Source organism: Gadus morhua, chromosome 13, assembly GCF_902167405.1.
Source record: "Gadus morhua chromosome 13, gadMor3.0, whole genome shotgun sequence".
Taxonomy (NCBI): Eukaryota; Metazoa; Chordata; class Actinopteri; order Gadiformes; family Gadidae; genus Gadus; species Gadus morhua.
The window spans coordinates 3991087-4004142 of record NC_044060.1 but is presented as its reverse complement, the minus strand read 5'-3'; the positions used below and the strand labels follow the sequence as shown (position 1 = coordinate 4004142).

Here is a 13056-nt window from a genome sequence, read left to right as displayed (position 1 = left end):
ACGCTCACTCTCTGCAGCAAGCCAGTCACAGTTGAATGGCGCGGCGCTGTTACGGTAGTTGAAATTGGTAGTTGAAATTGGACCCTCACAAACGGTAGTTTGTGAGGGTCCAATTTCGTGAAAAAGATCGCTATTGCTGTGCATGTGCACAGTTATGAAACTCAAAACCGTGTTCTTGCATATGACTTTCCTTGACAATTTGCCTCAATCCAAAGTACTTCCAAACTGCACTCCTCCATCACTACTCCATTTTCCTTCTACCTAAACCGTTCGCGGAGGCGCTGCACTTGAGATGCTAGCTGTATTGGCTAACCTTTAGCTAACACCTACGAATCACTGCCAGAGACTGCACTGCGAGTGAGTGACAGAAGGCGGGGCTATATTCGCACTGAAGCGATGCGTGTCTGTTAACTCGCTTTCCGAGAGAAGAGAAGACAGCGCGCTGATATACTTCTATTTTGTGTGATTTTGCGGAACAAAAGGTTGTTCTGCAGTTTCTAAAAACATTAGAATAAATAGCATTTATATTAACATCCACCAAAAATCCACTTGCCCGTTCGGGCAACCAAAAAAATCTCAACTTGCCCAAACATTTTTTTTACTTGCCCCGGGCAAGCGGGCAACCGTAAGTGTCATTGGCTGACCAGCGCCTCACACACCCAAACACCCCTCTACCACCACACAACACACAACGCCTCACACAACCACTACACAACACACAGCGCCTCATACACCATACAACCACCACACAACACACAACGCCTCATACACCATACAAACCACACAACACACAACGCCTCATACACCGAAACACCCAACACCAACACACAGCGCCTCACACACTGAAACACACCAACAACCACCACACAACCACAACGCCTCACACGAAAACCCAACAACCAACACACAACGCCTCATACACTGAAACACCACACCAACGCAACACACAACGCCTCACACACAACACCACACACACACACAACGCCTCACACACGAAACACCCAACAACCAACACACAACACACAACGCTTCACACACGCAACAACCACCACACAACACACAACGCCTGCCTCACACACCTAGCATCCACCAAACAACACACAACGCCTCACACACCGAAACACCCAACAACCAACATACAACACACAACGCCTCATACACTGAAACACCCAACAACCACCACGCAACACACAACGCCTCACACACTGAAACACCCAACAACCACCACACAACACACAACGCCTCACACACCAACAACCACTACACAACACACAGCGCCTCATACACCGAAACACCAACAACACCACACAACACACAACGCCTCACACGCCGAAACACCCAACAACCACCACACAACACAGAACCCTCCGTGTGTCTGAGGACGCGGGGGGAAGATGGATTCGCTCCAACGTCCACAGCCCCCCCGCTCTCCTCGTGAGCCCGCTCTGAGAGGAGGTGGAGGCCCCGGGGCCCGGGATTAGTATTACGACGTGCTGGGTTGATCTGGAGCCAGTGTCAATGAGGCGCGGCTCCTAGGGGCCCGGGAGGAGCAGGGAAAGGTGGTTTGTTCATTATCACACCCATTCCGCTCCATCAAACTTTGGGCGGAGGGGACGGTTGCTTGTTTCTCATCGACGGTTAACTTCTTGCTGTGAGTTCCCGAGTTGACTTTATTTAGTTCAAGAAGTTGTTTCGCGGAAAGCTTTTGGATGCATTTATCTGCTGTTTTTAAAAGAGCCATTTCACAACATGGCGACATTGGACGTGGTATTGGACTGGTCACCTCTTGACACTGTTTACATGCTGCTATAGCATATTAGTGCTTATATTTATTATTAGCTATTTCTTACTTTTTTAATCTTTTTATCTTATATTGCAGTGCTTCTGATGCACTGATGTCACTTTTGCATTAGACTGCATACTGGTATGCCTTTGACAAATAAAGTACTCTTTAATCTCTCTTGAATCATATATTGACCATATAAGCTTATTAAAACAATATATATATTTTATATAAGATTGATACTTGATGCAATTGGACATCAAACAATACAATATTTTTGAAGTTATTAATATAACTGCAAATAGCAAACAAGAACGAGGAGAATCAAAACGGCAGCGCTAACAACAATAATGTTGTTTTTATCAATTTCACTAAAGTCAGGGTATTATTCCTGGCCTCTAAATCCCTGTCCGCCGTGTGCTATTAGCACATCGCGGCTAATTAGCCGCGGTCCGGCAAGTATTGGCAGCGCTGTCTCTGCTTATCCCAGATAGACGCTGCGTTGTCAGCTCCGAGACGAACGCTAGCATGTCGCCGCGGTTGTTCTTCCGCTATCTCCCTTCGACACTGTCGTGGCGTCCGGGCCACCGCAAGTTCAACCGCATGCTCTGAGAAGCTTCTGGAAGCTCCTGAGGTGTCCTATCTGAGGCTCTGTCACCTAGCATGCCACTAATTAACAGCTCCATTAATAACCCGACCCGCCCCCTACCCGGGCACAGGGATTAATAAATACCTATCACGACTTATCACGCCCAGAAAGGATTATACGGACCGACGGCTGTGTGTTGTGTGTGTGTGTGTGTGTGTATTGTGCATGTGTTGTTTGTGTGTGATGTGTATGTGTGTAATGCATGTGTGTTGTGAGTGTTGTGGTGTGCGTTTGTGTATGTATGTGTGGTGTGTGTTGTGTGTGTGTGTGTGTGTGTGTGTGTGTGTGTGTGTGTGTGTGTGGTGTGTGCGGTTGCTGTGCGTGTGTGTTGTGCGTGTGTGTCGTGCTATGTGTTGTGTGTGCAGCAACATCCTCAGTGTGGCGTCGACTCACGGGTATAAAAAGACATTTCAGTTCTGGGAAAAACACGGCGTGCTGACACGCTCTCGCGGCAGGTCTCAGGTCAGCCCGATGACGGACGACAAGGCCAGGCTTGTGTTGTTGTTGTTATGCGCTGGCCAGGACACAGCCGCACACAGATGGATATCAAAGTGCTCTCCTCTCCCCAGCAGACGTGGTGACCTGGGGAGAGGGCGTGTTCCAATGCAGCGCCGACGCAGACGTCTCGCTCTATAATTGATTGCTACCGGCCCGGGGTTCACTTGGCGTAGGAAGGGGGCGACCGACGGAGGAAAATGCTTTTTCATCCTTGAGCGTTTGGAACGCTGCCCACCCCCCTGTTTAAAAGTTCAGGTCGTTGTTAGGAAGTACTGATAATGGAACGCCTCTCGTGGAATGGAGCCCAGCGAGAGCAGCCATGTTCCTGCAGAAGAGATTTGATACTCCTAGGCTTTTCATTAGTAAAAATTGGAAAAAAAAGAAGCTGCAAAGACCAAGTTTGAAACCCTGGCTCTTCAGACATTTGTGTGTCTTAGTGTGTAGACTGAACATGTTCAGTGTGTCCGTTGCTGTTACATTCCCGGCCCGATACATATAGATATTCTTCTGGCACTATCAAAGCCAGTTCCACATTATCTCAGAACTGTTCCCCCTCACAAAGACGACCGGAATCTTGAAGCGGATCCAATTTACTTGGCGGCATGTGGCTCAGGAGCTAGAGCGGGATGGCTGGTGAACGGATGGTTGCTAGTTTGATCCCCTGCTCCTCCAAGTGAGTGTCGAGGTGTCCCTGAGCAAGAACCCTCACCCTGACCTCTCCCGACAGGCTGGCTGTCGCCTTGCATGGTTGACACCGCCGTCGGTGTGTATGAATGGGTGAATGTTAGGGAATATTGTAAAGCGCTTTGAGTGCAAAATAAAAACGCCGTATAAATGCAGACCATTCACCTTTTTTCCAGACCACACAGCAGAGGCCGGATGAGATCCAATACTCCAACCCCCCGTAGGGACCCTTTCCTTCTATGGCTTTGAATCCCTCTCTTCTGATTGATGACCTTCATCTCCAGCGGTTAGACTGATGGACAGAACCCTCAGGAGGGCTGGGGGTCAAAGGTCGCTGAGTGAGGCGTACCCTGATACCCTGTCTTGCTCCGGGGGTGCACGCTGCTTTGGCGGGTATAGTGACGAGAAGTGTAAAGTGCGCTGAGTGCCGGAACATATTAAACACGCCGGAGTAGTGCAGCGTAGGGGCTTTTCGTCCAATCAAACGGTCACATTCACCGGTAAACGGGTGGGAGCAGCATAGTGGTTTTACTGTAGCACGCACGGCTATATTTAGCTATATTTAGTTGTCGTGTTTTACGATGGGAGGGATAAAAAGACACTCCGGTATGGTGCACTGCTTGAGCCAGAACATGGTAACACCTAGGTAACCATCAACCGTTCATTAACATTCATAATCATCTCCAATCATTTGTACCCGAATACCTTAGTGAACATGAAAACCTACCTGAGTTAACATAAACACCATTACCTTAACATTAAAACCAGTAGCAAACATGAACCCCATAAGTTATGATAACTAGACCACTAGGTAGCTGTTAGTAAATTGTTAGTTTGTGCTTATCACTGAATGTTACTTAATGGTTAATTAACGTGCCCTTATTGTAACCGTGTAATCGTCACCTTATAATATATAGGACTGCAGGTCAGACTCTAACCTGGGCCGTTAAAAACATCTTTGGCGCATTCTTGGGGTGAGCCACCAAGCCCCCCATTGGCTGATTCGTCTACCCAAAGCGTGTGAGGTACAGCTGCGACTGAGAACAATTAAAGCACACAATCCCAAATCACCTGAAAGTGCTGCCAGGCCGACAGAGTGCAGAGAAGGCTGTAGTTTTCAGTGGCAGTACACTGAACGGTTTAAGAGTTTGTTCCATCCTAACAAATGGGGACGTGTTCTAAAGAGAGCGAAAGGGCGATAACATCGCCACACCAAGCAGCACTCCGCGCCCTCCCAGAGGACCCCTGCATCAGGTGCACGTCAAGACACATGGCCTATTAGAGGTAGGGGACCCAAACAGCCGCTGCAGTCCTCCTCTGATGGCCAACAAAACACAGGAAGAGGCTAAAATGACCAGACTGCAACATCAGAGCTCCTTAATTGGCACTGTTGAGGTTTTTCGAAGACCTTTTGCTCAATATGTTGCCTGATTGCAGTACTTGGTACCTCGATGGTAACGCGTTCCGCCGTTTCCGTCAGGGGAGAGACGCCTCATTTGTTTTGCTGAAGACCACGATGGATGTGTTATCAACAGTCACTATTCCTGGTGCAACGTTGCCTTCCTCTAATCTTAGCACAGGTGTTATAAAAATGCACCAAGTGCTTAATAGAGAATTAAAACGGCATATGCGCCAGGCACACAGACACACCGCTGCCAAAGTGTAATATATATAATATATACAAAACAAATGTACTAATTATGTATACGCATGCAGAGTAGACTTGTTTTGTTTTCTGCCGCTGTTCCAAATCGAATATGTGCTCAGCGATGGTGAACGGCGGTCTGAGGCAGACGTCGGGTGCTTTGCGTTCATTTGCTTTCTAATTGATTACTGGCGCCAGAATTCACCCAGAGAAGGAAGGGGTGAGTCTCACACAGGGAACGCAGAGTCTAGCGCTACCGCAGTCATTTAGCAGTCATTTAGCGCTCATCCAAAGTGACTCCTGATGAGACACAGGTCATTAGGAGGGAGGGAGGGTTCATGCCTCTTGCGATAACCCATATACATGTACAGTATATACTATATATCTGTACAGTATATATATACTGTGTATCTGTGTATTTATTTATATAGTAATTCAGTATGTGTTTGTGTATATATATATTTATTTTAGTTTTACGCTAATTAATTACTTAAATTATATAATTAATTAGGCGCTCTACAATGATTTGAATGCATATATTGTAATTCAGTATGTGTGTGTATAAATATATATATATATTTATTTGTAGTTTTTAGTTTTACTCACTTTAGTTTTAGCGGCTTTAGTGATTTAAAAGACACAGCAGTAGGGTCACTGGGGTTCGAACCCATCCGGTTCATCCTGGGGTCACTCTACACCCTAACCCCACTACGCCCCTACCCCCCTAAACCCCAACCCAGGGTACGACCCTTCTGTGAACTGACTGTTGTTGACCACCCTTCTGTGCTCTGACTGTTGTTGACCACCCTTCTGTGATCTGACTATTGTTGACCACCCTTCTGTGCTCTGACTGTTGTTGACCACCCTTCTGTGCTCTGACTGTTGTTGACCACCCTTCTGTGCTCTGACTGTTGACTCCTGTACTTTGTTATTGACGACCCTTTTGCTCTCTGACTGTTGTCGTTTCAGACCAGGAGCGCATCGGGAAGGACTCGTCCTACGAGCAGGAGGGCAAGGTGCAGTTCGTGATCGACGCGGTGTACGCATGGCCCACAGCCCTCCACAACATGCACCGGGAGCTGTGCCCGGGCACGGTGACCCTCTGCCCCAAGATGGGACCCGCTCAACGGCACCCTGCTGCTCAAACACATCCGCCGCCTCAACTTCGCCGGGTGAGTTCCGGAGGAGAGGCCCCGGTCGGATCGGGTCTCTGACGATTTAAAGCACCGTGGGGAGCCCTGTAAGGGGAGGGTTGGGGCTGGAGGGGGGTATGGAGAAGGTAGTTAGCATTATTATGTAAAGTTAGCGGAGGGGTAAGGGTTTGGGTTTTGTATTGTAGTTCAGTTCTTTTGGTTTAAAGTTACTCTGTCTGCAAAGGGGCATCATCTCCAATCCTTCGTACCCTGACCCGATTAAATAATGTATACATGACTACCTTGTTCAACATGAACACCATCACCTTAGTTAACATGAACACCATTACCTTAGTTAACATGAAAACATTACCTTAGTTAACATGAACACCGTCACCTTAGTTAACATGAACACCCTTACCTTAGTTAACATGAACACCGTCGCCTTAGTTAACGTGAACACCGTCGCCTTAGTTAACGTGAACACCGTCACCTTAGTTAACGTGGACACGTCACCTTAGTTAACGTGGACACCGTCACCTTAGTTAACGTGGACACGTCACCTTAGTTAACGTGGACACCGTCACCTTAGTTAACGTGGACAGTGGACACCATCACCTTAGTTAACGTGGACACCATCACCTTAGTTAACCTGAACACCATTACCTTAGTTAACGTGGACACCATTACCTTAGTTAACGTGGACACCATCACCTTAGTTAACGTGGACAGTGGACACCATCACCTTAGTTAACGTGGACACCATTACCTTAGTTAACGTGGACACCATTACCTTAGTTAACGTGGACACCGTCACCTTAGTTAACGTGGACACCATCACCTTAGTTAACGTGGACACCATCACCTTAGTTAACGTGGACACCATTACCTTAGTTAACATGGACACCATCACCTTAGTTAACGTGGACACCATCACCTTAGTTAACGTAGACAGTGGACACCATCACCTTAGTTAACGTGGACACTATTACCTTAGTTAACGTGGACACCATTACCTTAGTTAACGTGGACACCATCACCTTAGGTAACGTGGACAGTGGACACCATCACCTTAGTTAACGTGGACACCATTACCTTAGTTAACGTGGACAGTGGACACCATCACCTTAGTTAACGTGGACACCATTGCCGTAGTAATGGTGGTTACCTGGTTCTGGTGGTTGGTCTCTGAAGTGTTTATTGCACCATGGGGGGGCCTTTAATGGGGGAGGGATGGGGTTATGGAGGGAAGGGGGGGGTGCATGCAGAAGGGACTTTATATCGATTTCCCCCACAACTCTGGCACTTTAATGTAACACCTTTTGGGGGGGCACTCTTAGCCTGCTTTCTGGGACGGGATCCAAGGCGTTTTGCCTGGAGGTCCCAACTTAAACATAAATCACGTCGGGTTTATTAGAACAGCGCTTTTTCATGATTACACTATCCCAAGGGCTGGGGGGGACACGCCCTAAAAGTACCTCGGAAGTCGAATGAAAAACACAGAGAGGTAAGGCAGCAGTGCCGCCGAATGAGGCCAGACGCATTACGAGGATTACATAAGTAGTGGATTAAGGAAAGCAGCGCCATGTTGGGCTCACCTAATCAGATCTGCAGTGCTGGGGCGGGCTGGGGCTGCTGGATGAAACCGTGTCAAGCATCCTTCTACTGATATCACATATCACAAGCTGTTCCCCGGTTGTGGATTCACTTATTTCGGCGTAAAACGGAGCCTGTCTTCGGTCGTTCATTCACGTATTCATTCCTTCATCCCTACCGTTGATTACTTCCTGCGGCAACTTTATTGATATCTTACAAATGCACACATACACGATCCCATGAGGGCGTGCACGCTGAAAGGAGCCGTGGTGAGGGAACTCCGAGCTGTCCTCACCGAGGACTGCAGAGTCCTACAACCACTATCAACGCTCTCCCATGGACTCTACCGTGGGCTCCGTACAGATGCATTATTCATTTCAACTCTTTCTCCTCAAGCTAATTCTCCGTGAGAGTTTTGTACTTGTTGCGCGGGCAGAATGCAAATTCGATCTTTAATTCATGACAGAGAGTGGAGTGATAACAATAAAGTAACTGATAAACGGGACCTTTCTTGCTAGACTCTTAGCTGCGTTCAGCTGATACGCTTTTCTATTGCGTATTGCAGAATGGTGCATCTTGGGATACTTATGCTTTCCCCCCGAATGCCTATGAACAAAGCATTGTGGGGAATTTGTCCATCTCGCTCCATGAGTAATCTCAGCTGGAAGTTGAATAAACGCGGACCAAAACAGCACACAGCGAAGTTTCCGGAAAGCATAAGTAGTTTTTTTCCCCGCATCAGTCAAAATAAAAGGTTTTCTGGGAATGCCAGGAAAGAGAAATGGTGTTGTGTTTGTGTTGGGTTTATCGTTACGGAAACAGCCCCTCAATGTACAGTTTCATTACATGGAATGGGGGGTTCCTTGGTTTATTGTCTGGGAGCGTGGAGGTACATCATCACTTCATCACTATTGATGCCGTCTCCTGTGAGTAATTCGCTGGCACCCATCCCAGCCTGTTCTAGTACCAGCGACGGTCAGCTTGGCGACATTTTTCTTTTTGCTTGCGTCAAGCTGATGTTTATTTTTCTGCCTTGTTGGTGTGAGGCCAACGTTTGAAGAGAGGATTCAGAGATGTAAAGAGGAAAAACGCAGCATTTCAAAAAGACTTGATGAAGAGAGGGTGTGGAATGTGAAGCTGTATTCTCATGCATGTGATGGAGGCAAAGAGCCAATGTGCTTTCCACCCTGAGTCACCGGTTCCGACCGAGAGGAGTATTGAAAAACACGCTCTACTGGATAAACGCGATCAATAAAGTCAAGGAAAATATGCGCTATGGCAATATGAACTGACCTTTTCAGACTCTCAAATTGAAACGATTGGCAGAGCTGTTACACCGTGTGTGTGTGTGTGTGTGTGTGTGTGTGTGTATGTATATGTGTGTTTGGTGTGTCTGTGTGTGTATGTGTATATGTGTGTGTCACAGGAGTATGGGACCACAGGGGCTGCACATCACCCATCCAACGGGAATGCGTACGTTTCTGACATTTGTTCGGGCCAGGATCTCAAATATAACACAGCAGAAAGAAAAGTCTTAAAGCCATTGAAAACCATCCTGGTCACCTTCGGGAGAGGTCTTCAACTCATGGATCTGACCAGCCTTGTTGGTGAGGTCAGGTACGGGCAGTGTCATGGCTGGTTGGACAAAATAAAGCTTTTGAACTTGAACTTTGAACTTTGAAGGCCTTGACCCACAACACTTTGCTCTTTCTGGACAAGCAAATCCAAGGTGTTATCCTTCATGCACACACACACACACACAGACGCACACCCACACCCACACACTAACCTCTAAAGCGTATGTTTGCCCGTCATGGTGGCTGAGGTTGAATATTTTCATGAATCACTGTCGGCAACTAAAGCAGTAAAAGTCTGCTTTAGTGATTGAAATTTTCTGCCTGCGCATTAGGGGGTTGTCCACTAAGATAAATCCTATCCCGTTCTCTGTTGGATACTACAGCGTTTTTAGATAACGCTTGTCATGTATCCCAAAAGTTTTCTTCAGACTTAGTGCAGCTGAATAATCATAAAGCATGCGTGATGAATGCCAAGCGCTACAAAAGCTCCTAAGAGCCGTTGTAATTTACATCAGACTGTGGCTTTCTCCATGGGAGCCAAGTGAAGGTTTTCAGAGCTCTGATCCCTACCACAAAACTCCCACAGAGCTCTTATCCACGATACAGCGGCGATCTATGACATGGCTCTAATCTATGACTGATGTTTTCTACATCTCTAATCTATCACAGATGTTTTTCTATGAGAGCTCTAAACTATGACAGATCTTTTCTATGAGAGCTCTAATCTATGACAGAAGTTTTCTAGGACAGCTATTATCTATGGCTGATGTTTTCTAGGACAGGTCTAATATATGACAGAGCTGTTCTATGACTACTCTATTCTATGAAGGAGGTTTTCTGTGTCAGCTCTAATATATGACAGAGCTACGTTCTACGACTGCTCTAATCTATGGCAGATCTCATAGTTCATCCATGATGGAGCTGTATCCTATGTAAGAGTTCTCATCTATGACATATCTAACATATTACAGTTCTCAAATATATAATAAAGCTTGAGTGTAAGACGGTAAACATATGATACGCTTTCAGCATTATTGTGGCCAGCTTTCCCAGGAATTTGAGCTGTATGGCTTAACAAAGCATTAAAGCTAGCTCATTGTAGGACCGCTCAGACTGTGCAACAACACCACTATTCACCATTAAATACAGAGCTAAATATGCATTACCTTGCTGTCTATTACCTACATGGTGACGTAGAACATTGTCAGAAGGCTCGACCTTTTAATCCACTGAGATAAATCAATGCAATCAACAAATGCAAAAGCAGACCCGAACATGGCTGCTATGACACCTAATTCCATTAGCGATCACCACAGCAAAGCAGAGCTCACAGGAGACACCCCACAGTGGCAAGGCAGCGACTCCAAAACTTCTAAATTGACTGTGAAAGGGAAAAGAAACCCCAAACCAAGGTCCCCACTGAAAGAGAAACGACAGGACAAAACAAAACGATGTAGCAAGCAAACATTTTTGAAGCCATGAGGCGGGTGGTTTCCTCAATCACCACTGATGCATGGACGGTTACAAAGGCCACTTCCATGTTTCTCTTCCCGTGGCCGTGGTGACGGTAGCGTTACTCCAGACATCGTTGTATTCAGGTGCCTGTGCTGTTCCAAGGCCGCGTCAAGGCTGATATATTTTCCACTTTTCCTTCCACGAAGTAAAGAGTAAAAATTGACTGTAGCCGTGATCGTTATTCACTGCGTACTTCCAGTCAGTGCTTCAGGGTTTTCCCATAGGCAGAGCTAATTAATACGCACAAGAAGGCATGAGGACGCCGAGCGGCGGAGGGGAACAGCAATGTTGTCTGAGGCTCTATCGCCTTATTTTTTCAAGGTAGTCAAGGGTTTGATGAACTTTCGCCATTTTTTAACGGAAACTATTTTAACTCCGGGGGAATTTTCTCTGAGCCAGAGTGGAGTACAGCAGACCCATTTTTTAGGTTGTAGTGTCCGAGACTGCATTCACTTCCAGAGCAGCGATCTGATCCGGAGCGTTTTTGTCGTATGGCTGTAGCCTCGCTCTGTGGTGGCGTGCTCCATCTTTCCCGTGTTGATTAGCTCCGTTTGGCTGTCGCGTCACTGGAGAGAGGGGGAGCGAAGCACACGACCGCCCGCAAGGCGTGGGGGCCGGCTCCCGGATACGGGAGCATGTGTTATTATATTCATCATGACTTCTGCACAGCATCAATATGCATTAGGATGTGCTGCTGCATTCCGATACCACTCAAACACCCGGTAATTACAAGTGTGTATATATATATACACCATGAGATAGGACATTATGGATCCCTGGTGGGAGATCACGGAATATGGTAATGCAGAGGTACGCAGTCAGTCCATATCTTGTTATTTTAATTATTTATGCTATTTTATACCCTCTTTTTTTTCGACGACTTTACACAATTTTAAAGACGAGGTGTGTATCGTAATTGGTCATACATCAGAGCCGGGCTCTGTGATAAGTCACCTCTTGTCACCGTTCCATCTCCTCGGCTGGAAGAAGAAAGAAGCCTGCCTCTGCCTCCCCTCTGCACATTAGTTCCCCTAACCCCCCCCCCGCCAGTCTGCTGTGCCGCAGCACGGACCCACAAAGCAAACCTGCACACCATCCTCCCATCTGGCCGTTTGTGTTCCTCTGGCTCGCCGAAATCAAGCGCCATATTTTCCCCCAGATTGATATTGCATAATATCTGCAGCAGCAGAAATAAACGACCCACAAACACACGAAAAAAGCCCCGCCGATGCGGAACGTTTTTTATAAAGGGTCGAGGCAGCGGCGATGATATCGGAGGAGCTTATCACACACGAGCCATACGGCTGCGGAGGTGGTGGAGCTGGTGGAGGTGGAGGTGGCGGCGGAGGTGGCAGTGGTGGAGGGGGTGGCGGGGGTGGCGGTGGTGGAGGGGGTGGTGGGGGTGGCGATGGAGGTAGTGGTGGTGGTGGCGGCGGTGGTGGTGACGGTGGTGGTGGTGTTCTGCCCCCACGCTAAGAAACGTCATCAGTCCTCCGGATTACAACATCTGAACGATATTTAATACGTTTCTTTGTATGATTACACGCTGGTGATCAGAGGCCTTCTGATTCCTTTTACTTGAGTCTCCGGTTCCATGTTCTGTGGTCGGTAATGATGATGCTGATTGGCCTGTTCTCCACGGGGGATCAGGAGCCGAGAGGGCTTTGATAGAGCTTCGACTCCCACTGGGGACATGGGTAGGCCTGTTAGGGATCCACTGTCTAACCCCTCCTTAACTTAATGACAATGTTCTCAGTGTATTCACTTTCTAAGCCTATATCGGGTCCTCATCTTAAGTACATGGGTCTTAAGAGTATTCACTGTCTAACCCTATACCTTGTCCTTATCTTAAGTACATGGGTCTTAAGAGTATTCACTGTTTAACCCTATGCCTACACCTTACCTTAAGTACATGGGTCTTAAGAGTATTCACTGTCTAACCCTATACCTTGTCCTTATCTTAAGTACATGGGTCT

General features: G+C 47.2%; 1 protein-coding gene across 1 annotated transcript in view; it reads left to right on the top strand.

Annotated features, from left to right (window-relative positions):
* The window catches only part of LOC115557596 (metabotropic glutamate receptor 4-like), a 152566-nt gene that overhangs the window by 113926 nt on the left and 25584 nt on the right, over positions 1 to 13056 (top strand). The window contains 2 exon segments of the mRNA XM_030375522.1: positions 6229 to 6374; positions 6376 to 6428. Coding sequence (XP_030231382.1) covers positions 6229 to 6374; positions 6376 to 6428 — 199 coding nt within the window.